This window comes from Scomber japonicus, chromosome 7, assembly GCF_027409825.1.
Source record: "Scomber japonicus isolate fScoJap1 chromosome 7, fScoJap1.pri, whole genome shotgun sequence".
NCBI classification, from domain to species: Eukaryota; Metazoa; Chordata; class Actinopteri; order Scombriformes; family Scombridae; genus Scomber; species Scomber japonicus.
The window spans coordinates 14,116,390-14,144,060 of record NC_070584.1 but is presented as its reverse complement, the minus strand read 5'-3'; the positions used below and the strand labels follow the sequence as shown (position 1 = coordinate 14,144,060).

General features: G+C 38.8%; 2 protein-coding genes across 3 annotated transcripts; one reads left to right on the top strand and one right to left on the bottom strand.

Moving 5' to 3' along the window:
• The first annotated feature begins 2,516 nt into the window (after window positions 1-2,516).
• mpnd (MPN domain containing) lies at window positions 2,517-9,561 on the top strand. Of its 2 annotated transcripts, none has more exons than XM_053322846.1 (13): window positions 2,517-2,669; window positions 3,169-3,371; window positions 3,540-3,761; window positions 4,404-4,503; window positions 4,590-4,668; window positions 4,770-4,866; window positions 5,948-6,020; window positions 6,117-6,193; window positions 6,873-7,041; window positions 7,990-8,060; window positions 8,165-8,254; window positions 8,348-8,440; window positions 8,545-9,561. In XM_053322846.1, the coding sequence occupies exons 1-13, from the start codon at window positions 2,666-2,668 to the stop codon at window positions 8,629-8,631; spliced, it is 1,365 nt and encodes a 454-aa protein (XP_053178821.1). In that variant the 5' UTR covers window positions 2,517-2,665; the 3' UTR covers window positions 8,632-9,561. The 2 variants fall into 2 exon arrangements, with proteins under 2 accessions (XP_053178821.1, XP_053178820.1); XM_053322845.1 differs by having other exon boundaries at window positions 7,990-8,072.
• A 164-nt stretch (window positions 9,562-9,725) lies between these two features.
• Window positions 9,726-26,557, bottom strand: sh3gl1b (SH3-domain GRB2-like 1b). The gene is made up of 9 exons (XM_053322031.1): window positions 26,216-26,557; window positions 17,941-18,009; window positions 17,487-17,559; window positions 17,250-17,393; window positions 16,829-16,962; window positions 16,479-16,637; window positions 15,298-15,401; window positions 15,015-15,148; window positions 9,726-12,576 (listed from the first exon to the last, which is right to left on the bottom strand). The coding sequence occupies exons 1-9, from the start codon at window positions 26,258-26,260 to the stop codon at window positions 12,383-12,385; spliced, it is 1,056 nt and encodes a 351-aa protein (XP_053178006.1). The 5' UTR covers window positions 26,261-26,557; the 3' UTR covers window positions 9,726-12,382.
• Window positions 26,558-27,671: the final 1,114 nt, after the last annotated feature.

Below are 27,671 nucleotides of genomic sequence, written 5' to 3'. Positions count from 1 at the left end.
GCCTATCCATGCCACTCAAACAATTTGTCCTACCAAGTGGTGGTGCGTCCTCAATTCTGTGCATTTGACTTCACTCAGTGAAAGAGATAATGTAGGAAGAGGAATAAAGAAAAACATACAGTACCTGATATTCATAATATTCTGAATATCAGATAATGCTCATAAAATAGGATGATAAATTCACATTCAAATCTTATATAGACAATCTTGTCAACAAATTTTGACAAATGAAAAATAATGTATTCTGTATATAAATAAAATTACCTTTCCTGTGCTTTGTAGTTAAAGGATTATTGAAGCTGTTGAAGCTTCTGTTATGCATTATGATGATGTGATTAATAGCCATGCCTTTGCCTCTAGTCTTAAGCCCCTGAGTGCTGTTTATCAGTCTGCTCTCAGGTTTATTATCCTACATGTAAATATTAGGTGGTCTTCTCTGTCTGAGAGACTTGATGCTATCTATCCTTGATTGGTCTTCTGGATCACATCAAACTCGGTCTAAGGATTGGCTTTCACTGCAAGTCCCTCAAGTTTACAGAGAGCTTGAAAGATCAGCTTTTAGTTTCTATGCTCTGACCAACTGGAACACATTAAAAAGCACACTCAAAATTAAAATGAAGTAACCTTTAGTCAATTACAATGTATAGTCTATGATCACAAACCATTCAGCTTCTGTTTGTACCTGTTTTAACTGATTTATTTCATTAACTGTACTCATGTACTTGTTTTAATTGACTGTTTCCTTTTATCTTGTATCTTTTATTACTTTGTATCTTTTTACATAATTTTAAACTATTGCATCATTGTAAATGAGGGTGCACCTTCATTGATCTTTTCATGTTTAAATGAAGGCAATAATAAAAAACAGATCAGTGGCCTGTGTGATGACATATATCACCCAAAGGTGGTGATGGGGAAGCAGTCATTTCAGGATTGTGGGCCACAAGAGCAAACCTCTGCGGCAGAGGGCTTAAATTGATATGAGTGCACTAATAACTTCATGGTGTCTTACACCAAGTTAAAGCTGGCTCTTCCACTTATTCCACTTATATATGTTGTTAATACTTTATTTTACAGGTCTATAATGTTTAATAGTTTATTGTTAGTTTTCTTGAAAGGAATTAAGTAATTTGGTAGTCTACTCAGTGAAAATTAGACTGTTCAATTGGTACACTTACTATTAAATGATGTCAAATAATTGGTATTGTAACTTAGAGTCTTTTACACACCAGGTCAGTTGAACATAAGAACATTTTCAAAAGTTTCCAAAAATAAATGAATAGTCTTAAAGTGTCTTAAACTGAAATGTAAACGTTGAGCGGACATATCAGATGAAGTTACCCCTGACATGTTGTAGAGGAGTGTAAAGTATTATGAATGGAAATACTCAAGTAAAAATGATTCTATATAGATATCTATCTAAACTCAAAAAACACGTCATTAAACCATCAGTTTGACCAGTCATTTGGTCAGTGGTTTCATAGCAACCACTCATGTCTGTAATTTTATCATCCCTCTTTCACAACCAGTTCCTCTTTTATTTCTCCTCTGCTTTTTCTTTCCTCTTTCTTCATCATCTGTGCCTCCCCACAACTGCTTTCTTTAACTGTGTAAATAGACACAAAATAGGCCATGGACCACCATCTCATAAGATTTTTGCTTTTAGATGTTTTATTAGAGAACGTGTATGAAACCTGTGACCAAAATAGTCATTTTGTCATTGTGTTACTTATGGGTGAAATTATAGGGAAAATAAAGTAGCCTATTCCCCTTTTTGCCGGGGACCCCATCCAGGATCCCCCTCTTTAAAAAACACTGGCCGATAGCCTATTTACCTGACCTCTCTAAAGACTATTTAGTGAACAATGTAGTTCCTGTGGCCTTGTATTGTTTTGTGGTAGGCAATAGGCCTATGTTTGTTTATTACCACCAGGTGGGGGTAAGGGGAGCTGGAGCCGCTGCTGGAGGTTTGCTGCCCTCCGCAGGCAGCTTCCCGGTAAATATGAGCTCCTTTTCGGGCATAAAGAAGGAACATCTCGGCGGTGGTGAAGAAAACCACACTGTAGTAGTCGAGTGTAAGACAAGGTCGTACTTCAATACCACACAAATGACTGGCCTTTGTTTCTTTGTAGTGTTTCTGTTAACCAAGGACCCCTTAATCGTTACGATGTACTTTTAATCCAAGCCCTAATAACGAGTGGTTCACTCGCACGCGGCGACACTTCATTTTCCGGAGGAAACGCAGATATATCGCCACAGCTTCACGTCTCGTTTACATTTTTCAAAACATTTAGGTGGCATTTCCTCTGACCTTACACAATCCCCTCACCTTTTTTAATTGCTGTGTAGTATTTTAAGGCTAAAGAGCGTGTGAATAATGGCAGATAGCCCGACATGGCACGTCAGAAAAACACAGGGAGAGTGACAAGGACGAGGAGAGGGAGAAAGAAAGGGGAGGGGAGCTGACATTAAAGCAACACAACAAGGAAACTACACTGCAGAGCCACAGACGCCTTCATTTTATGTTTTTGAATAATAGCCGGAGCTAGTGTGGCGAAGTGTGTATCTCTAAAATCAGCTTGGAGCTCAACCCTCCGCACAGCCTCCAGCGCCCAGGAAAGGAGCCGCTTTTGACCGAGTTGGATTTAAAGGCGCTTTCAGAGATATGGGTGAGAAGAATGAAAGAGGGGGTTTAATTGTAATTCTGAGTGAAATTAACAGAACAGGGAGCAGGCCTCTTCTTGCGGAGAGAGCCGTGTCCTAATGGGAGGTGGAAACAAAGGCCAACCGCATAGCTTAGCTGTAATTAATGAAATGTCAATTTAGATTATCTTTTGGGTTTTTTTGGTCCCCTGGGCTTCCTTTCACCAAAGATAGGATTGCTATCCATTTAGCATGCTGCACATATGAATGATGCAGGCTACAATTACAGTAGAGCTTTCATTTGAACAAGAATGATCACTTACATTGGTTTTAATGGTGTACTTAACTTTGATACTGGGAGCTTTAAATGGGAGTCAGGTGCTTAGTTAATTTTAAAGACCTGACCCTTCACAAGAGGCTGTTTTTATAAATGATAAAGGTTACAGTTTTTCTTGCAACATTAACATTAACAAATAACACATCACTCCAGCAGACCGCTTCATGTTTGAATGGATGTGTCCTCAGGCTCAGAACCACCAAGCTCTCCACAGGTGGTGGAGGATGGAGTTGAGGAGGATGAGGAGGAGATGAGTGGAGGGGAGGAGGCAGACTTGCGGTCCAGCTCTGGCCGAGGGTCCCTGCTGACCCGGAGAGGCATCACCCTGCGAGTTCTGCTGAAAGACGGCCTGGTGGAGCCGGGGGACGGCGTGCTGGCCATCCACTACCTGGTAAAAACACACATCACAGCTGGAAGCAGTGAGCATGTTATTGATCTGAGTGTTATGAGTTGCTGTGTGTCTGAATCAAGTCTGATGCACTGATCATGAAAGTCACCTAGCAGTAACGCAGTAATGTGAGTAAACCCTCATACATTTCTCTCTTCTCTGCTCCTTCAGGGTAAGAACTTTGTGGGGGACCTGTTGAATGATGGGAAAATCCGATGGGTGGAGACGGGCCAAATCTTCAACTCTCCTAGCGCCTGGGCAACACACTGCAAGCGTCTGGTCAACCCAGCCAAGAAGTCTGGCTGTGGCTGGGCATCTGTGCGCTACAGGGGACAGAAGCTGGTCCAGTACAAAACCACCTGGCTACACAAGTACCAACCCAGCGCAGACATGGTGAGAGGAAAACTGTTTATTATTATTATTATTATTATTTATGTGTTTATTTTTAGCAACTATACTGCAGAAGGTAGAAATGTGTTTTTAAAAATCAAAAATCATGATCCAAGTTTAGATCTAGTTTAAATCACAAAAAGAGACAAAACTAAACAAGTTGTTTTTCTACAATTCTGTCAAAAGAAAAAAATAGAGTTCTACCACATCCTTTTTTGCTTATGTAAGAAATGACTCTTGACATAAAGAAAGAAAAAGCAGAGAAGAAATAAAAGAGGAACTGGTTGTGAAAGAGGGATGATAAAATTATAGGTGTGAATGGTTACTATGAAACCACTGATCAAATGTTGACTGGTCAAACTGATCATTTAATGACATGATTTGTAAGGATGGATGGATAGATAGATAGATAGATAGATAGATAGAGATGTAACATGAAACACGTCTAACTATCCACAGGAAAAAACTAAAATAATTGCTAAAATAACAAAAAATTGTACTAATAAAACAAAAACATATGCAATATATAATAAAAAAATCTGTATGCAAAATGTGCCAAAAAGTGCCCTGCAATATGTACATGTCCATATTATTTTACCTACATAATCATACATCAAATATTTCATTTATTTTATGTGATGGCAGAGCCTGGTGAGTGAGGAAGATGATGATGAGGATGAAGAAGAAGGGAAAACAGCTGTGCAGGCAGATGAGAAGAACAAAAACACTAAACCTGGATTACATGGTATAATGCTCTTGTTTTCTCTTCTAACTTTGTGTAAAGCATATACTGGTTTAAACAAGCCTAAGTGTTGATCTGCACCGTTACAGATGTTATGGTTTCAAGGAGAACTGACAGAGAGCGGATTCCTGTCAGATATTGCACCTTGGGCACCAGGGATGCTGCCAGGTACGAGCTTTTATTCAAAGCGATGAGTGAAATGTTGTGTGGACCACTTTGTTCGGCATGGAGTGATTTAGAGAAAAACTAATATTAACTTGTACCCTCAGAGATCCACACACACTGGTGGAGCTGTCGGCCTTCTCAGCCATCAACAGATTCCAGCCTTTCAATGTAGCTGTGTCCAGTAATGTACTGCTGCTAATGGTAAGCAACAACTTACAGTTGTATAAATGATATTCAGCCTCACTAGATGCCAGCAAACAACTATTTGCTGTGTAAAGATATAATGGAGTGAAGGCGGCTGGAGCAGTGAATTAAGCCACACTATAGTAATTTAATTTCTTAAATGGTGTATATTGTATTATGTGTAGCACCTTGTAACTTTAGTTTGGAAAGGTGCTATAGACAAAAAGTTTTTCTGAACTTTTCTGTTGTTTGTTTCAGAAAACGGTCTGGCTGTGCATGCACATTAGTGCTTGTTAGTCCCTCTGTGTGTTCTGCGTCCGTTTCCAAAAAGGCAGCTGTGTCACAAACGTTCTTGAATTACAGCTTAACAGTACAAAAATATATTTCTGAAAATGTTTGAGGCAATGCTCTAACAGAATCTGGATCCACATATGATCAGCACTGTCTAGTTTGACATTTTGATCTGAGTTTTGTGACCTGTCTGTTATAGGACTGCTGTCTTTCTTTGTTTTTCCAACTATATTGAGTAAGCAATGCACATATTTGTGGCTGAATGTCATATATTGCAACTTTAATTTAAAAGAGAATTATGAAATACTGATAAAACATCAAAGGCCGGTTTTACACCTTTAGTTTGTTTGCTTTGGTCTGAATCAGTGAATGATTCGCCACTTTGGTGCACTTTGTCTTTGGGTCAGTTTGGTTTCACATAGGCAAAATTTGAAGCAATAATGTATCAACAAAAGCCACATGGGAGCTGTCACTCTGTTCATTGGCCAGAAATCTGGCAGTCAGAGAAAGTAGAGTTTGTTTTTCTTCTGGGATAGTTTTCCAAAATGGACTGGCAGAAACAGCATTGCTGGCTACGGGAGCTGGTTTAGTCCAAAGTTTGCAATGTTTCGTGTAGTTGGGTTGGATCACATTCATACCACAAATGAAACGTACCACAGTTTGTTTCTAACTGGTCAGCATCCAAGTGTGATTACTGCCCAAACAAACCGCACCAAGGGGGAAAACGCACTAGAGTTCGATTCAGTCAAACTAAACAAGGCAGGCGTGAAAATGCCTCAAGAGACTGAGAGCTTTATGTTCTTATTAGGACTTCCACTGTCACTTGACCACAAGTGAGGTGGTGGGATACCTCGGAGGACGATGGGACACCAATACACAACGTGAGTGAGAATTGAATTGCAAAAAATATGCATTAGAAGAAGACAAGAATAAAGCTGTCACATAGAAACATTCTCCTTGTGGTTGCTGTATTTCAGTGTTGACAGTCTTAAGGGCTTTTCCCTGTCGAACCAGGCTGGCCGACAGAGACTCTGCTTCTGCTGTTGAGGAGGAGGTAACACATGGACAGTAAATCAGCAGTGCGCACTAACAGCATGCACCGTATGGCTGCAGGAAACATGAAGGTGAATGACATCCACTTTAAAAATTCACAAGGTCTACCTGTGCCCCAGGACAGTACAGACAGTACTTGTCAACATTGAATTTCCATCACTCAGAAGTAAATGCTGGTGTTGCTGAGCTGAGTGTGTTAACCCTTGAGACTTCTGTGTGTTTTTTACTTCCCAACTTTTAATACCGGTTCATTTCTGTTATCAGCAATGACTAAAGTCAGTTTCATGTAAGTTTTTCAAGTTCAGAAGTGTCCTGGGATAAAGACCTAAATGTGAAATCTGAAAGTGGTGTCCTTCCCCTTTATGCTCTGTGCACTAATGTTATAAAAGTGATAGAGCTTGGAATTTAAGGTGCTCAAAATAGACTCGTTTACAGAATAGACAATGTTAAAATGTGAAACTTTGTAGTTGGGACATGCAGAAAAAGGCAAACTGCAACTGCCCATCAACATTTAGCTGCACAATTAAGGGCTTTTGTCCCAAAAATTAGGATTGACTAAATCATTGTTGAGCTTCTTCTGTGAACCAGCATTGTCCATAATGATTACTGTTGTACTACATTTATTTACCTTTACATAAGACAAATGAATTAATGTATGTTTAATGTTCAATCTCTTCCAGATCTGTCAAAACCTGTTCATGCGTGGGTTGTCGTTGGTGGGCTGGTACCACAGTCACCCGCGAGGTCCGGCCCTGCCGTCTCTGCAGGACATTGATTCTCAGATGGACCACCAGCTGAGGCTGCAGGGTTCTAACAATGGCTTCCAGCCCTGCCTGGGCATCATCTGCGGTAAGTGCCTGCCTTTTATATAGTATGGAAAGTGCATCAATAAAAATTATGTGATTCTTGATCTTCAAGGAGGAAACAAGCAGTGTAAGCAGATTAGAAAGAGACACTTTATTGATCCCACGCAAAGAAATTAAATAGTGTTTAATACTACTGTTAAAATGCTACTATATACATTATATAGAAGGAGATAGAGGAATAGTGAAAGAAATAGTGACACACAAGTTGCACTACCCAAAAAATTGTACTTCATTAAGAAAGAAATAAGGCAAATGGTGACGTGTAACAGAAGGTAACATATGCAGTTTGTACCATACTATACATATATATATATATATATATATATATATATATATATATATATATATATATATATATATATATATATATATATATATGTACTGAACTTGAATCATTTCAATATCATGAGACTAGATATTGTCTTAGATTTTGGATATTGTTATATCGATGAATGTGTATCGATGGAAGTGTTGTCTTTCTTTGATTTTAAAGGCTGCATTACAGTAAAGTGATGTAGTTTCTGAATTTACCAGACTGTTCAAGCTGTTCTATTATTTGCCTTTACCCTCTTCCACATATCCACATTAGTAATCTCATTGTGTAAATATTTTGTGAAAGCACCAAACGTTATCCCTGCAATATCAATATCAAGGTATTTGATTGTGTCCATATTGCTCAGCTCTAGGGTCCTCATAATATACAGCAGTTTCTCAGTTAGAAACATGGGTAATGTTGTAATTCTTCATTTATTTTATTGATGATTTGAAATAAAATAAGATAAATATGAGTCAGTGATGAATGAAGGGATTGTAATTGAATGTCAGTAAAATGTCTCAGTTTAAAAATGTAATGTCCCACAATGATTGTTGTCAAATTGTCAGCAGCAGTTTGTATTTCTTGTATTTGCCATGACTTTTTTCTTTCTTTCAGGACCATACTATCACGGTAATCAAGGTGTGGCGTCCACAATAACCCCATTCTGGGTCGTACCACCTCCTGAGGTGAGGACACAGGCACGTAACCGATATGTTTGGCTTACACAATGTTGATTTAAATAGACATTTCTGCTAAACCTATGCATCATATCATATTTTTTTCCCCGCAGCAACGGTCTAATGACTATGGTATCCCAGTGGCTGTAGAGGTCACCTACGTACAGGACAACTTCCTCACCAGTGATGTCCTTAATGAGATGGTAATGATACTGTAGAAAATGCAGATACAAAAAATAAAAAATGTGTTTGATGTGTACTGTAAATCAGTGTCTCTCTGCCTATTACTTCTACAGATGCTGCTGGTTGACTACTACAGAGCAGCTCCAGACCTTGTTCAGTTCAGCCAGTACTGGTGTCCTGATACGACCATGATGGACAAGATCAAGGTAAGAGAATTTCTACCTGGCTGGCCTCTTAAGATGGATGCTCAGACTGTTTCGGTATATCATCACATGATCAAACCCCTCCGACTTTTTGTGTTCTTCTTCAGGGCTCCCTGAGTTGCCATGCCCCCAAAGACCAGGCATACTCTCAGATCTTAGAGCACGTCTACAGTCAGCTGATCAACCTGCAGTGAGCGGTGATCTGCTCTGCATGCGTGCATGTGGCCGCTATACGTCTCAAAGTCCTTCCACCTCAAAAAAACCTGTTGTGCAGAGCTGATGAGCGTACAATGTTAAAAAAACCTGCTTGAAAAACATACAGATGCCTTGAAAACGCTCATCGTTGAGCGGTACTTAATTTTTGATACAGCATTATTGTTTGTTCAACACTTCAGCGACACTGAAGGCACAAAACCTGTGAAGCTCGTATTAACCACTGATGAAAACCAAGGAATGCACAACTGATGCACAAAGCCAGACCAGAGAACATGAGACTAAAGAGTGATTAAAAAAAAAACATTATGTTGCCGAAGGACACTAAAGATTTTATGGACCAGAAGTCAGCCTGTGTTTATGCCTCATACCTTTTACAAATGGACCTATATGTGCCTATCTGTGCCAGTATCCTGTGGTATGAACAGATATTGCCAGATATGTACAATGTTAATGTTTATTGTGTTGTAATTGCCTTTTTAGACTAAAACCAATGAGGCATTTGGGAAATAAAGTGATAACGAGTAGGGCAAAATATACTACATTAGCAAAGTATGCAAATATTGCTTGGTTTGACCTATACTGTACTTTACTTTAGGTTTTGTGAATGTTTAGGTTTCTCAAGTGAAATTAGAGGGTTACAATGTGGTGCAGGTGGTTCCATTATGCCGAGCAAGTCTCTTTTTTTTTTGTTTATCCAGTAGCCTAATGAACCGGGTGTGTGTGTGTGTGTGTGTGTGCTGTGAATGTGCCCCTCTACTGTTGGTTGGGACAGATATTTGCCCCTCTTTACCTGTACTGTATTTATTACTAACTGTGGATTGTTTGATGAACATGTATGAAGACAGAGCAATGCCTTAAGCCTGCTGATTGATGATCCACAAAGCATTAAAATATACACACTGGAACTATTTAAACATAACTGTCTCCACTTTGTTGATTTTCTTCTAAACTTAAGGTATACTCTGTTATGTGCATGAAGGAGGAAAATTACAATTCACTTGTTATTTTGTGTTTTGTTAAACTGCTGAAGTGCATTTTTTATGTCAAAAAATACAAACGCAACAAAAAAGTATTTTTCCTCTTTATTTATTGTAAGAAGGGGGAGACGGGATGAGAAAGAAGCAAGTACAAATACTTGATAATAAAAGGACAAAATATTGCGGTTAAATTCGGTACTCATACCAAAAGTAAAAAGGCATCTTATATCTAAACACATACATTTACAAGGCAGAATATAGGACTACATGCAAGGATTAATTTAAAATGTTTTAAGGTTGTGTATATAAAAAAATAATACTATAGAGAGCCAGAATGATGTAATGCTGTTCAAAAGAGCATTTAAGACTGATTAAACAAATACATAGCCCTTTAAAAAAAGAAATCAGTGGGACAATTTTTTTTCAGACATGGATTAAATCTACATTTAAAAAAACAGTTAACGCTGGCAGTCTGCCGACAAACCAAACATTAGTCTAAACAACATTTGTCCAGGAAACTGCCTGTAGTGTCATAAATTTGCAGAAGTATGCACACATGCATTTCATCTTTACACAGGAAAGTGCCGATGGCTAGAGATCATACCAAAAGTAGAAAAATGAAATTCTTAACCATTTGTTAAGTAGCTAGGTTAGGTTTTGGTTTCTGTATTAGTTACTGTACTTACGGTGCTTTCCCTCCTTTCCTTCTCTTCCAAAGGCACTATAACAAAGCTAGCAAGGACTTTTTCCTGACAACAGTGTGATCCAGACAGCACCCCCTACAGTCCTTCAACGTTACCCTGAACTTGATATGAGCATTGAAATGTAAAAAATATCACAGACGTAAACATATTAGAAAAGGCCCAAAACTCGGGATTGGGGGTGTTTGGCAGCGTGGGGTGATGGACAAACACAGATTTAAAAAAAAGGGAAAGGTCAAGATGTAGTAAATGTAGCAGAGAGATACTACCAATGGAGAAGAAGTACAGTTGTCATTCACAAATGTAACTTATTTTCCCTGCCAGAGAATTCAAAATAAGCTGGACTGAAAATAGATGTTTGGTAAGGACTCATGTTTGGTTTTTAAAAAAAAAAACTTACCCGAATTAATCAAAATGGACAACAGTTTACACATATTTTTCCCTTGATGTTTTCCCTTTCAGTCCAGGTCTTTCCCTCATACAGGGCACTGGATTAGACTCCATCTGCAGGTGTGGCTAAATCCAGAACAAGAAGCCAGCCTTGTCTAGTCAGCCGGTCTATATCAGCCCAAATGCGCTAACAAATAAATCAAATCAGATCCATTGTGAATGATCAGAATCACAGGGTCAGATTTAGTTTCAGATAACTGCACAGCAAAGATGAGTTTCACATTTTTAAGACACGAGGGAAGGCAAAGACAGAGGGACAGTTAGTGATGAATGTGAAAGACAGAGTCGCTGCCAGCAGCGTTGTCTATTCAGGCACTGCACAGAGTTAATGGACACCTAAAACAGGTCAAAACACTAAAGCAGTTAATTGAGGAAAAGGCTTTACATGCTCAGACAAACAGGCCCAAAACTAAATGAATATATGGCTGTTACAGAGTATTTCATTTAAAAAAATGTTTCTATTGCATTTTACAAAGACTTTTTGGCTCTGTCTTCTCTATTGAAAAGACTAGCAGACAAACCACATCAGTGACAAATTATTCTGCATTTTCTCGACGACAAACACATGCCTGCTTTAAGAGACAAAAAGGTGCAACGTCTGCATTCAACTTTGGGTCTGTGTGTAGTGGTGGATTTAAGTCGGTCACACACACGTCAATCTCATTTGAGTACCAAGGTGCAATTACAACATTTTCTCACATATCCAGTAAGCAGCTCTACTCTTAAAAACTATTGTAGTAAGTTGAGACAAACATAAATCAAATACTGAAACAAAAAGGGACCCTCACTGAAGCCGTCATTACTTGACAGCTTAGACATCGTTCTTTAAAAAAGAGCTTTTTCAAATAGGCCAACACCTGAAAAATGATTTAAATCACAAATCTGAGGCTAATTTACACTTGTGTTTCTCATTATAAATGTGATACAATATTATTTATTTATTACTTTAGATAAAAACTAGATAAAACCACATTTTAGTCGTGTCGTTCCATTTTTAGTTAGGAAAAGGTAATTCTCAGTCTGGCCAGCAGGTGGCATCAAGAGATGAGATCCAGTCCTTGTTGGGACTTGAAATGAGAATAATATTAACAGTCAAGTTAAACAGAACAGTAACTGTGAGGTTTGTGTTGGCCCCTCCTGTCTTAAAACGGTCTGTTAAGTTGGCGACCAACCTGAGTTTTAAACAGACTGCAATCATGCGAGGAGGATGATATAAATGTGTCTCTTCAGTCATCAGACAACCAGATTTAATATAAATTCTCTGTTTTATATCAGTAATTTGTGGTAAAAAAAAAAATATTATAGATTTTTAATCAGTTAGTCCTCAAGAAATGTTTTTCACTGTCAGACTACAGGAAATGAAGGTTTGTGTCCATCTTAGTCCTTTTACCTTTGTGTGGAACATGTTGATATTCTGGTCTGGACTTTGAAATGTGACAATTCTCTCCACATCTCCAGATGACAAAAGTGCTCGTCTGTGATGACGACATTGGAGTTGAATATTGTGTGAACCATCCCTTGGCCTCACGATCCTCCCTCTGTACTAACTCTACTCCTGCTCTCCTCCTCCTCATCAGTCTCCTCTCAACTCTCTTTATATATTAGTGTGGCAATGGAACGAGGACCTCGACGTAGTTTTGAGGGAAGAATCCCGACTGGCTGTTCAGCATTCCCTCGTACCAGTTCTCGTCGATCTGATTGGTCAGGGTGATGATATCGCCCTCGCGGAAGCCCAGCTCGCCCTCATTTTCGGGCTCAAAGTCATACAGCGCCTTACAGCTCGGCTGCTCCGGTGCTGTGAAAACACGAGCATGGAAAAAAATAAGAGAAGAAGACTAACACATGTATGTTAGTAAAACATTAGTGTGTGGTAAAGTCAGACCATCTGACACACAGCAATGCTAAGTAAGTGTTGACAAAGTGAATATTTGACCAAAAACCAAAACATCTAATGACAGCAGGTTTCTGTTAGATTTTGTTATAATTTCCTCCATCTTTCCTCTCTGTGTGACCTCACATACATCAGCAGAGGAGAGTAGGGCTCTTCGCGCAGACAAACTAGGCTTTTTTGTCTCAAAACAATTTTCTCATTGTATCAGGTTTACTCCACAGACTGCTGGGCAGGCTAGAGATGGGGAAAGCTCCAGTAATTCATTCTCTGTGCTTTACTCCCGACTGTATCAACCTACAGTAGCAAAATTACTGGAAACACTTTGCGTAAAAAGAACAGAATCTTAGGCAACTTCATTAAAATTACAAACATTTATCTAAAGTGAGTTCAAAGGGACCGGAAATCAGCTAAATGAAGCTATTAGCATGTGACCTACTTTTGGATCAGTGTTTGCAATGTTGATTTGGCTGCTTCAGAAATAATAACACTGTTAATGAATGTTTTATTTGTCTACTTCCTACTATAACCAGTTAGGATTGTGAGGTTAAAATGCATTCATTAAAGAAAACATCACACAACACGCAGATGGAGTTAGTAAATTTCACAGCAAATAAAAAAAAAGTAGTTTATTATTAATATGTGATATAAAATGTAATATATGCTGCAAACTGTTACAAATTTACACATGAGCAGAAACACAGATTATGGATGATGCTCCTAATACTAAACTCTACTGGTGGGACAAATTCAAATATGAGGTACTGTAATCAAAGTGGGAGTGTTTAACAAAAGAAAGATGATGAATATCTATTAGAATTTTTAGATTTAAGAACTCAACAAATATTTTGCTACAAAAAAGTCAAATACTGCTACAGGCTACATTAGTATGTTAAACAACCAGTAACTAACTTAAAATGTGTTCTAACATGAAAAAGCCAAGTTCTCACACAATGGAAGTTAATAAATAAAAGTGTTAGAGGACACTCAAACCAAACATTACACCTACTGCTCACATGTTCAATGACATGTCATTCAGTATTCAACCTGCCACCTGTATTCAAAGGCTCAACACAGGGACATTAATGTAGTAGTTAGGACTGAAACATCAGGCCTGTCATGGTTTTCTATATAAACTAATGCAGGCTGTGCTGAGATCTAAACTAATTTCATACAGCAAATCAGAAAATCATCTGTAGAGAGGAGGTTATTAGTAATTTTCAGTAGGGTAACTTGTAACTGTACAGAAGTCTAAAATCTGACTGGAGTTTATAGAAAAATGTGCCATATATAAAATCCTATGTGGCAATATCCTGTTGAGTTTCAAATCCTTGAAGACAAAAAAAAAGTTTGATAATTGTTCCTCAGTTTAAAAGTATCATGATTGTGGTTTTGATGCTGCGTGTTTAAATCAAATGTGGACTAAGTCAGCATGTGCAGCAAGTTAAGTAGCAGTATCTTAAGCACAGGATGTGGATTTCATATACAAAGTACATATTGGTACATTAGACATGCAATGTAAGCCACCAGTGAGAAGCAACTTACATCCTACTTCCTACATTTCACACCAGAAGCTGTATGAGCACACTGGGCCATTTCAAGACTGCACACACAAAAAATGACCCACACAACCTGTGACTCACACAATCTGGGCTTCCGAAAGGACAATCTGGCCGAGAGAAATGATGGCTCTGATGATGTCACAGGAAAGGGGAACAAGGTCAGCTGGAGAAAGGCCAGCTAGATGACATGACACACACACACACACACACACACACCCCCCTCCCCCTCACAAAGAAACACACGTCCATTTCCTCATAGTCAATGGCCGGGTGCATTTCGAATGTTCAGTACATGCCTCCATTTTCAAGGCCTCAATAAGATTAGAGAAAACACTGAGCGTGTTCAACATATTTCTGCTGAGTGTTACTGATTGGTTGCAGCTCTTAAACAATCATGTTGGCAATGCAGAGTTTTTTCAGATTTCTGAGGAGCATTCTGAATGTAGCCAGTATGGCTGAGTCCATCTTCTGTGTGTGTGTGGAAACAGCTGGACGCTTTGTTGTTGTTGTTGTTGGAACTCTGCTATGGCGGCTCTTTTCCACATATTTTATGATGCCCTTTTGTGTGGCTTTGAGAGTGACTCAATTGTAAGGATGAATACAAAATAATGCAGAGAAAGAGGTTTTTTTGTTCTCAGACACAACACACACTCTTTGGGCAACCATACAGCCAGCCACCCCACACTAAATGTATTTTACTCAAGTGTTGACGGCAAAATGTTGATATTAAATCAATATTTTGTTTTTTATGACCCATCTCCATTGCAGACAACTGTATCTTACCTGAGTTGCGTGAAGGTGGAGGCGCCATTGAGGTTGAGTAGCCACCATTTGAATGGTTATTATCTCCGAAGTCAAAGATAGGTTTGGGTTTGGGTGTGTATTCACGTCTCGGTCTAGATTGAGCATCATTCATCCTGTTCAAAAAGATGAACTGAAATGAGTTTCACATGTACAAACCTCTATGCCAGATCATAAAATGATGTGAAGTTGTGGTATGACTGAACCACACTTGAGCAGCGACAAGCAGAAGGCTGCAAGGGTGTGTCAAGTTTCAATACCATACCTATCTCGGAGTTTGTCAGAAAGCTCCTCCAGCACCTGCACGGCCTGCCTGTGGTACTGTACCTGGGACTCCACCAGAGATGAGAGTTGACTCACCTGCTCTATCTACACACATACATACACACTATAATCACTTTTCTTTGATACAAGTCATTTCAGTAGATTAACAGTCTCTAACAGTCTGGATAATAAATACCATGATTCATAAAGGCCTCTGTAACTGCATGTAGGCATATATTGCACCTTGGAGATTTGCAGATATGAATAACATTAAATCTTTTAAGTAACTGACAAAATGATCAATACTCGTGGTCCTCTTACTAGCTTTCTCTGAGGCTTCAACTGTATCTCACGTCAATAAGATAAGATGACTCTTTTTTGTCTTACTACTATTTCGAAGGACAAATTATCTATTTTTTGGAATCACATAAATATACTGACATGCTTTATTTAAAAAGTAGGGAATGAAAGAAAAGGCAACACAGAACATCAGAACCAGTCATCGCTATTAAACTAATCCCTGAAGTGCTGTGCTACAGTATAATAAAACACACTACTTCTTTTAGATGTACATGCAGTCAGATCTGTGTTCCTATGGCTCCTCACTAACATGTGTGCACACCTGCAGTTATCTACAGGACAAACAAGTGCACCTGCTCAACCCAAACAGTGATTAAATGTTATAACTGTTCCCCTGTAGCTATTTAAATAATCTACACTGCGCGTGTTATTGTGCTGAATGGGTGTGCGTCATCATTTATAGGTGTAGCAAATTTAGTGTATGTTTGCCATGTGGGTGTGCGTTGGACAGCAGTGCCCCCAATGCGACACTTAGTCAAGCTCCACAGTGGCGTCAATATACAGTACATCACAAGAAGACCTGGACTGAGAATAATGGTAGTTATCCTTTGAAATGCTCCTCATTAATATCTACATATTAGGGGTGGATTTGCATATAGTTGTTCTTTTCCACTGTGCTAAAAGCAGTTTTAATGTCACAGATGCTGTAATGCCATGTTAAGTATGACCAGCCGTCAGCCACAGAATAACCCCTGACTTTCAGATGAAGTAACAACAACTCATTATTTTACAGTTAGACTGTAGAGCGGCAGGATCAGACTTCAAATCATGCTTTAGAGGACAGTGAAACCGCACACTAAACAGTGATAGATCAGCACTTACATCAGTCTCCAGCAGGTTGTACATGCTGGTCTCGGCCACTTCCTTTGACTCATGAAACTTCTCCAGGGCCTGTCGAACCTCCTCATCAGGGATCTTGCCCTGTCGCTTTTTCTTGTAGTCGTAGTCCAGGCGGCGACCTTCCAGCTTCTTTAGGTGGTGCTGAAATTGTTAGAGCCAGTTAGCTTAGTACGTTTTTAAGTTATGACAACAGTCTGTTGTAGACGTCCTTTATATATTTAACACTCTTATAAATTCGGAAATCTGACAATTTGAGAAAAAAGTGTGACTTATATTTCCTGATAGTACGTAATGAAAGAGATGAATGAACTGACTGTTACTGTGCCAGATACCTGTATCTCTCTGAGGTCCTTGTCACAGAGCCCTTGCAATGGATCAATGAAGTTCTGTTTGACATCGATGTCTAGGGAGTCTTTAACTTCTGCCAATCTCTTCATGGACTCTCCGACATCTACTAGTGCTCCGCCTGAACCACACAGACAGAGATTAATAGCTCAATGAAACATGTAGATTTATAGTAAAATACCACAGCACTTTATCAACACTGGACCACACATACAAACACAGATAATATCTAACAAAACCACACACATACTCAAATAGACAGATGTACAACATTAAATTTGTTTAAAGTAGTATACCACACATACCAACTATGATGACCCAAACATTCATAAAAACAAACCCAGACATTCTTCTGCAGGGAAATTATGATCTGTCACTACAATACTGATCCAAACACACATATCTTACCAAAGTTAGTGTCCTCTCCGAGGTCCCGTCCATACTTGGTCATACACTCTCCTAGAAGCCCCTCGGCCTGAGGGTAGCCTGGGTTCTTCACCTGACCGCGGATCTTGGACATGGTGTTCAACATGGACAGTTTGGCCCTCGATGCTGTGGAGGTGAGAAAAAAGGGAGGTGTAACAAGTTTCAATCAAAGAGTTGAAATGATTTAAATTAACACACGTAAAGAGGTTTTCTTTTCACCTGGGTTTGGCTGAAGGTACTCTGAGGTTTTGGTGATCACCTCTGTTACAGCTTTACTGGTCACATCTACTTTCTACAAAAAAACAGTGAGCACACATACATCAAAATGGTTCAACAGAGCTAGTATAATCACAAAAGACCTAAAATAAAAGAGACAGGCAAAGTATGTTATTTTTATCCCTATCAGTTTTGGTTACATTGTATATGTTTGTGCTATGCATCACAACAAGCTGCTCTGGCACAGCTTGAAAATTGAATACTTTTTTAAGCACTTGCATTTCCCTTCAATATGCTGTCGATGAAGAACAAAAGTCCAAATTAATCCTGGCACTGATGACTATGAGGTTATGATGTCAACACAGCAGTTAAGTTTGTGTACTGTGTAAAACCAACAGGGCCCACAGCTTTGGCTAAAGATGTTTTTCTTTTATGACCACAGAAAGAGCCTGCTTACCCGTTCCAAGTCTCTGAAGTCATCATCTAGTTTTGTTCCTTCTGCACCTCCAACTTTCTCACTTACCATCTAGTGAGACATAGAGATAGAGAGAGTGAGACAGTATAAATGAATGTTATGTTGCTCATAAGGTTTTGATTTTAGCTTTAAACAAGACTAAGCTCATCTCTAATTTACACATTCACATGCCTGCTCTCTGTGTTTTAGCAAAATATATTGTTTGTGTGGAGTTCATTTACCCTCAAACTTATACTGAAAGCAATGTGATGTGAAAACATTTAACCTAACTCTACAAGTGAGGTTTCTTGCTTTTCTTTTTTAAACCCTGTTATAAAGAGTGAAAATCTAAAAATTCAAAGCAGGAATTTAGAACAACAGGTAACACAGTGAGCAAACAACATGAATGTTACGCAATCCCTGTTGATTGAAAGCATCTGTATTACCATGTGAGATCTCTCAACATGTTTCTAGGTCACAGACTAAAGTTTCAAAAATAAAAACAACCCAATTTCTTTGTCTGTACAGTACAAGCATTTTTGTACATCCTTACTGCCCAATTCATTTCATTCAAAGCAGTTTTTACTACTTTTAAGACATACAGTACATACACATACAATCAGTCACAGAGAAGAAAAGAAGAAAAATAAAATGAAACGGCTACTGAGTCTGAACAGCTGTAACTTTACAATCATTCAAGTGTTGACCTGCGGTGCCCATCAGCCACGTTTCCATATCTAAGTTTCTCCAAGTAGAATGGGCAGAAAATCAACACCAGTAAGATAATGAAGACGACATGATGCAACAACAGTCCCAGGTTGCACAGTGACACGTAGACCCATTTTGTGAGAACCACAATGACTAGTTTGGTTTTTCTTTTTTTTTTATCATTGTATTTGTACCATGAATTCGGTCCAGATTTCATTTAAGTAGAAATTGGACACCTTTCTTTTATTTACACTTCTCTAAGAAGAAACCTTTTGTCAGGCCAGTGAGTGTCTTGCTCTCATGTTAATCTTTAATTATTTTGCTCGACAGTATTAACAGAGAGAGTGATTCAATCTGTCTGGACAGTTAATGAAACACCATGGCCAGGAGAAAGGGAAAAAGAATTCAGAACAGCATTTGTAAGATCTGAATGTTATACATTGTCAACAGTAGGGATGGGATGGTATATCATTTTATGGCAGACTGCGATAAAAAAAACGCTCACAATAAGTGGATTGCATTGAATTTCCATCATTGGAATAATCGTGGGGCAACATCAGTTTGCCGATTGTATCCCACGCAAAAACAACTACAACAAATTTCAAATGTGCCTGCTCAGAAAGGTGGAGAACAGTCCGCCACGAATAGATTTTTCGGCTTTTGGCTCGCTCGAACTCGCTCATAAAAGCACAATAATGGGACTCTGTCTGTGAATGTAGCTTGTCGTAACAATTCCGGGGCAGTAGGTGGCGGCAATAAAACCAAAGAAGACGCACTTAATTCACCTGGTCGGCCAGAAGAAGAAGAAGAAGATAGACATATGTCTTTGCTCTGGGGCGCCGAAAAGGGGGGGTAAAGGAGACGGATTCTAGGGGCCCATGATTGAGGGGGGCCCAGAGAGGCCCCTAATGATGATGAAGTTATAATACAGAAAAAATAATGACACTAAGTTATTAACTAACATATAATCACACATGTTTTATTTTCAATGTCCTGGTAACAATAACTTTATTTGTTTTGGAAACATCAACGCCTGCAGGGCCCCCCCTTCTATTTATGTAAAATGGTTTAGTCCGACTGGATCAGCTGCAGGTAGCGCACCGGCGGTTTGTCACACAGCCACAGCGGGCAGGGGGGAGGAGACGGCAGTATGCCTCAAAAATCAGGCAGCCAAAAAAGAAAAGAAATTAAGAGAGGAGAAGGAGCTGAAGGGTCGACAATATGTCACCCAATATTTTTAAAAAAAAGGTGGGTTTGTTAGTTGTGGTGGAAAGTTATGGAATATGAACTTTGTCCCTGTCTGTGGTCTATAAGCTATCTCACTTTTCTCACCATGTTAGCTCAAGAAAACTCTGGCTTTTTACATTTTACTGCTATATTAGTTAAATAATCAATCCAGTCAAACATTTATCAAGCTGTTCTTATTCAATAATAGTTGATCTCCCCTCTGTCAAAATGATGCTTCATTCTGAACAGAGTCAAGTGCACCAGCAGCTGTCTGTCAGCCCCCAACTTCCCCTGCCCCTGAACCAGCCCCAGTGCCCCCACATGAGGAAGGAGGTGAACAGCTGTGTGTGTTGAAATAATAATAATAAATTTTACTACAGCTTCAAAACAATACAAAGGTGAATCTGTTATGGGAAAGATTAATTAAAATGAATGAAATAAAAGTCATTTTGAACAATTTTAGTGGTTTAAAAAGCATAAACCCTTTTTAAAAATGAAATAGAAGACGTGCAGTAAGAACAGAGGAGAACATCTGTGGTGTGTGCAGCAGACTGGGGTGACTGCTCTCAGTCCAATCAGAGAAGTTTACATGTTGGTGACTATGCTATTACAAATAGTTATATTATAGGAAATACTATATAATTAATGTATGTCATGTGCACTCTACAGAGCCAGGTCCAGGATCCTCTTCTGGTAATGATAGTCAGAAATACCATTAAAATGCATAATTGTATGTAAAATAGCATCAAAAAATTTCGCCGCTGTGTTAGGGGGCCCTGAAAAGATTCTTTTCATGGGGCCCAAAATCCCTAGCGGCGCGTTTGCTAGAGGCTATCTGCTGGTGTGTGGCGTGTATGAAACAGGAGGAGTTCACGGACGTAAACAAAACAGTCACGTGTCCCACAGATGCACGTGTAGGTCAGGAAGTGACGTGAAAGGGACCGTATATGGTTTGTTCCGTGTCTGTTTCCTTACGTGTTGGACTAAATACATGGACATATTGAGGAAAATATTTCGGTTTTATTGAAACGGATTTCATATTTCACCAGAATGGATACTTGGCGAGCTGTACAGAAAGTCCTGAGTCATAAGATGATCGTCGTGGAAGAGAAGACTTTGAAGGTATGTAGCATTATAGCTGTTAGCTTACTTTAGTGGCTAGCCGGGCTAACCGCTAATACTATTACAGCTGTGAGCAACCATATAATTCATGAGTGTTCTTGAATGAATCAGGAGAATCTAAGCTTTCTAACAATGTACGGCATGAATATATATGTTTAAGGGTTGGTGTTTAAAACATTCAGAATAACTTGTCGCTACCTCCCAACTTCCGGTCCGTCCCGTAGGCGGAACAGCGTGTTTTAAGTGTCTGCAGTTCCGATCCTTCATGTTGGCTGAAACAGACAAGTCACCCTCAAATATGCTGAAAACCATGTTGAAGTTTGGCCTGCAGTTAGTCTTCCCTAATGTTTATGTGGCTTTGAGGATGTTCCTTACGTTGCCGGTGACAAACTGGGGGGGACTTCCTTCTCTATATCATGAACGTACTGTGTGAGGAACGGGAGTGATAGCGCTAAACTTCCTGAACTTTTTCAAGAAATTCTCTACTATTAGTTCTTATCACTACGACAGTCACCCCTCCTCTGAGCACAATGTGGGTCGCAATGACAGAGCGGTGCTGTTTGTATTTCCTGTCTTTGACCCCATGGGAGAAGCAACGTTGTTTATGAGGTATTTTTTGTTTATTACTCAAGAACGGCTCATCCAAACAACTTCCCTCTCAACACTGCACATCCTTAGGTCTTCAATAATACGCCTGCCAAGTGTTAAGTTGATCGGATGAACAATTGTTGAGACGTGCGAAGGACAAACATACATACAGATAGACATACAGAGATTCTTTCCTTTGTAGTTAGATCATCATGTTAGAAAAAACAGACTCACAATATAGCTGTCATTTATTTATTTTTCTTTTAGGGGTGGGGCACTTTATAATTTATGGTTACCTTATTTAAGACTGTCACTAAAAAATGGTGTGTCTCCTATCTGTGATGCAAATACAATATTTGTTTCTTTACAAAATGTAAGGTAAAGTAATTCCAATACCTTTTAAGAGTTTTATGTATATTTTGATGATTATTGGGATAATATTGCGAGTCACAAATATTTTGGCTAGGATAACAGCCACACGCTTAGTCAAGAGGGAGTGATTTCTCTCTCACCATACTTTATAGTGTAGGTGTGTATAATTAAGCAAAACCTGAGACCTTTGCCTTTCAAATTTGTCATAGAGCAACTGTAGTTTTGAGTCATTTCCTACATGACTCAAACTATTGTTCATGGCCTTATATGAATACTGGAACTTAAAAACTTTCTGGAACTGATGAACAAATGCTCTTTGCGAGAAATATTTAGTGAGTGAGTGAACAGTAGAGTCTGACAAGTAGTCATGAAGTTTGTCACCAGAGCCTCAGCAATGTGTAATAATTAATGGTTTGTTCATCTATTTCCTGGATGTTTACACTTACAGTATAATTCTAACAAACAGAGGATGAAACACACCATGGTTTTTCCTACACTGCAGCAGCTGTGAGAGACTGTTATAATGCTGAATTTCTGCTCTACGCGGAAAGCACATGACAGGAGGCCTGCAGGGATTCGGGTCACGAGTAAAGATACAGCCTCAACCCTCAGTCAACTCAGCGTTTCCCTACCTACTTCAGCCTACCTCAGAGTAAAGAAAAGATTGGAGCTGGCAGTCCTAAATAAACACTCTGACCTGCCTAACAATACTTTTCGGAAAGGGTTATTAATGTCATTTATGAATTGATTGTGGTATGTTACTATTACATACAAGCCATGAGACTTCAGCTTTTTTCTGGTTTTGGGAAGCAGAAAGTGAACTGCTGGAATAATCTGTTGGCCATCAAGTATTGTGATGCATGTTTTTCTACTGCAGATAAAAACACTGAGTCCTCATATCTGTGTAACATTATTATTGACATGCACACAAGATCAAAAGCATGAAGCCAAACACATCCACAGAAAGTTATCATTGGGAAGCTTTGGTATAAATAGCACATGCAACTACACAGTGTGATCAGTCTAAGACAGGTATCTTTTTAATCATAATGACATGATGTTATTATGGTGTTAGTTAAAAGCAAGTGGATTATCACAAAGCCTTGTTCAAGCTCTTGCTTGGTCTCAGATGCCTGAAAGATTGTATGGCCAAGAGTCAACTTATTACACAGAGGCCTTGATAGCAAATGAGCTATAAGAGAAACATTTGTTTTGCATCCCAATGTATCATATGGAAATATGCTGGTTAACATTAAATGGTGGGGAAAACCACATTATTTTCACTCTGTTATTATTACTGTCACACAACAGGCTTGTCTCTTAGCCGCAGCATACATGTTGGGTATTGTTAAAGTTGTCACATGTAATAAAAAAAACATGTTAAGAGTAAGATTAAAAGAAAACCTGTTTTCTAGAAACAGTATTTTGTGGGAGGAACTTAATGTACTTAAGATGAGGAATTATACTCATCGTAGGTCATAGGTCATACAAGATCAAAACTAGATTAAATAAGCAAACAAAAAAACGCCCTGCCAGAAAACTGCTTGAGCAAACCACATCTCTAGAGGAAATGATGGGACTGATATTGGATATTGAAAGTGAAAGTCTGATAGAAATTCAGCATCCTTTCTGGTGGATGTATTAAAAACTGTGGAGCATACTTTTTATATCCTTGAAATTTAGTGAATTTAGTGAATGCTCAAACAGGATACTTTCTTTTTTTTTTGGTCTCTTCCTCTATTCATAACTTCACCTTAGTGACGTTTCTCAAGTACCATCCTTTTAGATATTTTTCTCACCGTCACCACCCTACATGCTAAATTCAAACTATAGCTCCTTCCTTATTTCATGTAAATGAATAACTACCATCCCCCCTTTATATACATGAGCTAATTGCTTATTCACTCATTAGCTGCCTGCTGCTTCTTACACTAACCACCATAATTACATCAGCGCCTGTATTATTAATATCAAAGATGAAGATTATGAGATTTGTTCTTGTAAGTGAATGAAGTCTCCACCAAACTATAATGTACTCTTTCAGCATATACATGAATTAATCTCGAAAGAAAGAAAGAGTAAGTGTGACGCTGGTTAAAAAATAATGCAGGTTTTGAATAGGTTTGTGCAGCATTTCTAAACCTGTGAGCTAGTCCAAACAAAAATTAGCTTGTCATATTACAGCAAACAGAAATTCTCAATTCTGATTGGCTGTTAGGTGTCCACTTATTTCTGGCGATTGCACAAGACGACTTGCACATGAGGCTAGATCTGCAAAGATGAATCGATTAACCAATCAAAAAGTTAATCTGAAATTACTTTGATAACTGATTAACCTGAAGGTTTTAGCTTTCTAAATGTGAGAATTTGCTGCATTTCCTTCTCTTACAATGTAATAAACAAATGGCAAACTGTGATGGACTTTTTTGTTTTGCCACTTTCTGATGTTTTACAGACCATTGACATTGATTAAACAAGAAAATAATCAAAGGTTGTTGTTACAGCCCTTCATCTGGTGCAGGTATTTGTTTACTGTTTATGCCACTTTTAAAATCTAGACATCAACAGCAATAGCTCAACTAAAGAGCTTCAAGTTAGTGTTGTTTGTGTAACCACTAAAAAGATAGAAGTAATTTGTGTCAGCTGGTTCTTAGCATCTGCATCATTGATTAAAATTGTGTATGGATAACTGTTAGCTATAACCCCATCCTTAACATAAGTACTTATTTTCAGATGTGTATTTGAGTATTTAAGAACCAGAACTTAATATGTGCATAAATAAACATACAGCATAACAATATTCTTTAGTCTATTGGATACTTTCCAAATATGTCTATAAGTATGTCTCTTCTCTATGGACACCAACAATTTCTATAAGTGTGTATTGTTTGTGACCTAGAAGTCCTTGAGTCTGACATTCAGCTTTTGAGATTTAGTGTGACGGGAATTCCTTGAAAATCATGTAACGGGGAAGGAGAGACAGTGAAAAAAAACAAGGACGTGTGTCCTCAGTGGCACAGATATATTATTCCAAGGCCAACTTCCTGCATGCCTCCAGCAGCAAAAAGAAAAACTGAACTATGTCAAGTGTTATTGGCTCCCATGGAGTTCTGGCAAGAAAAACAGCTGCATTGCAGTGAAATAAAGGGAAAGCACACCTCATTCCCTGCATCATTCCTCAGGTCACTTTCTCTGCACTGATGCACTTTATCTCCCTAAAAGCACCTTTCCAATTGTTGGACATTACAATCAGTGCCAACAGTCCTCACATGACAGCCTTTAAATCTTGTTTATTTTTCACCACACAACCAAGCCATCAGGGATCTGAGTGTGTTCCTGACAGGAAGCTGGGGCAGAAACCAAATGTCTTTCCTGCTTAGATCAGCAGGAGTAGGAAGAAAAGAGACTCAAAAAAATCTCTCTCTTTTTTTTTCCACCGTCTCCGCCCATGACTGGGAGAGCAAACCAAAATTAAAAACATTCCCCAACAAAGGTGCAGGCACTAAATCGTGTATGACTTTTTACATTTCTATGGTAAGCTGTGGCATTTCTAACGCAATGGTTGTCCAGCTGTTCAACTTCAAATACCATACTTACTGATGTGGCTCATAAACAAAAAGCTAACACAAAACACAGCTGGAAACAGGTAATTAGGTATTTCACTTCAAAGGAGACTACCTAATATTCCGGTTATACTTCCTCACCAACAGAAAAAAAAGGAAGGTATTCCCATTAATGGCCCAAGCTGATACCTTATATGTTAAAATATCGGTTCATGGTGTATTTTGGAATACTTTTCGTGCAATGTTTTTCACTTTTACAGGTCTGACTCACCCCCTAAGGCAAACATAGCTAATGTTTAACTTGCCACAGGATGTGAATTTGTTCAATCTGAACTGGTTAAACTAACTGGAAAACACACAATGTGAAACAACTGTTAAAGGTTACAGCTCAATAATTTTACTTTAAGTAAATTTACGCTAACGTTAATGTAAAACATGCCCGAAAAGATGCTTGTTAACTTTAACGCTAGCTGCGAAATAGTACACAGAGTGCCAACTAAAAATAACACTGACATTTTAACACACCGAGACAAAAGGGTTTCTAATGTTAGCTTCCTGGTAACAGCACACAGTAACACCCACAACAACAGAGCTTTATTAACATTAACTAACTATAAACAGTCCGCTACTGATGCTAAATGCGGCTAGTTGCTAACACATACATGACAGTCGCTAGCGAGGAGAAAAGTTTAGCAAACCTGGCTGGCTTTATAAAACTGCTTCTTGAAGCCCGCTACAGACATCTTGGACCCCGGCTGTCGTCAACTTCCAACGAGGGTGTTAAATAGGTCACGATATAAGTTAAGTTAACGTTAGTTAGTTAGTTAGAAAAATGGGCCACGCAAAAAAAGAAAGGCTGTGGAGGAATCATAGGACCGCACAGCCGTCACTCCAAGTCGGGACACGCCAACTGACCACGTCCACGTCGAGGGAGACTCTTCCCACTGTCACAGCAGTGAATGGAGCAAAGTATGCAAAAGGAAAAAATAGAAAACGCAAGTATAAACAATGCAGGGCACGCTACTACACTGTACTGAGCACTAAATCTGCACTGTCCACTAAGTAAAAATCAGTTTGCTGAGTTTACACAGTAAACGCTGTATGGTTGTTGAGTTGGTGCACACTGACCCCTGCTGCATATCACAGGTACTGACCCGGCTGTCTGCTGCACGACTCACAGGCCAGATGTTCCCAGTCCCAGTCTTATGCAATATGTAGGCCATTTTTAATGTATAAAGACTGAAATAAAAAAACAAACTTGGAAGGTCCAAAAATAATGAGATGAGATGTCATATGTCTGTGATGGTTTGAAATAACCTGCCACAGGGTCCCAGAGCAAGAAGCTAGAGCTGCAAGATCGAGATATATAGAAAGAAGAGACACATACAATTAAAGCCTATTTTATAAATTATAACAAAACAAACCAACTCAAATATGAAGAACAAGGGCCCGCTAGAGCAGCAGCATCTATAATATGTCTATACTTGAATACTATCTATCTGTGCTTAATATGTATTTATTTGAACCTCAAAATTAGCCAAGGTAATAAATCAGGACCCATTGAGCTTTAGTGGTGCAGATCCCCAAACAAAATTTCAATTAAACCAGCACAAACCACTTGATACACAGTAAGCCTAATCCAGTCTTGGTTTGAAGACATCAAATTGGACCATGTTTTCTTTCTACCTTAACAACATCTAACTATCTAGATAATTTCGGATTTATTTCATAAAGCTTTGAGATAAATTCCTTTTTTCGACCTTCCCAATATTATGAGGATAGATCACATTTTTTTTTACGGTGCTCAAAGTATTTGGGAAATTCAACAGCAAAATGTCGTCATCCACAATGTCCTGGTTACTTTCCATTATCCACAGATTTAACTAAGAACATGTTGTCTTTGGCACTACTTTATACTGGGGCATTGTTTTCTGTCTGTCTGTCTGTCTGTGTTCCTCACTGTCCCTCTTTGCCACAGACCCCCCCCCCCCCCCCCCCCCCACACACACACACACAGAGTAGTTTCAAAACTTATATAAATCTGAAACTTCTATTCCAAAATGGAATAGAAGGGTTCATTTCTTTTTTATTTTATGTTAACATTTTAAAAGTAGTTAAGAGAGGTCTGATTAGCCATTATTTATACTTAGTTAA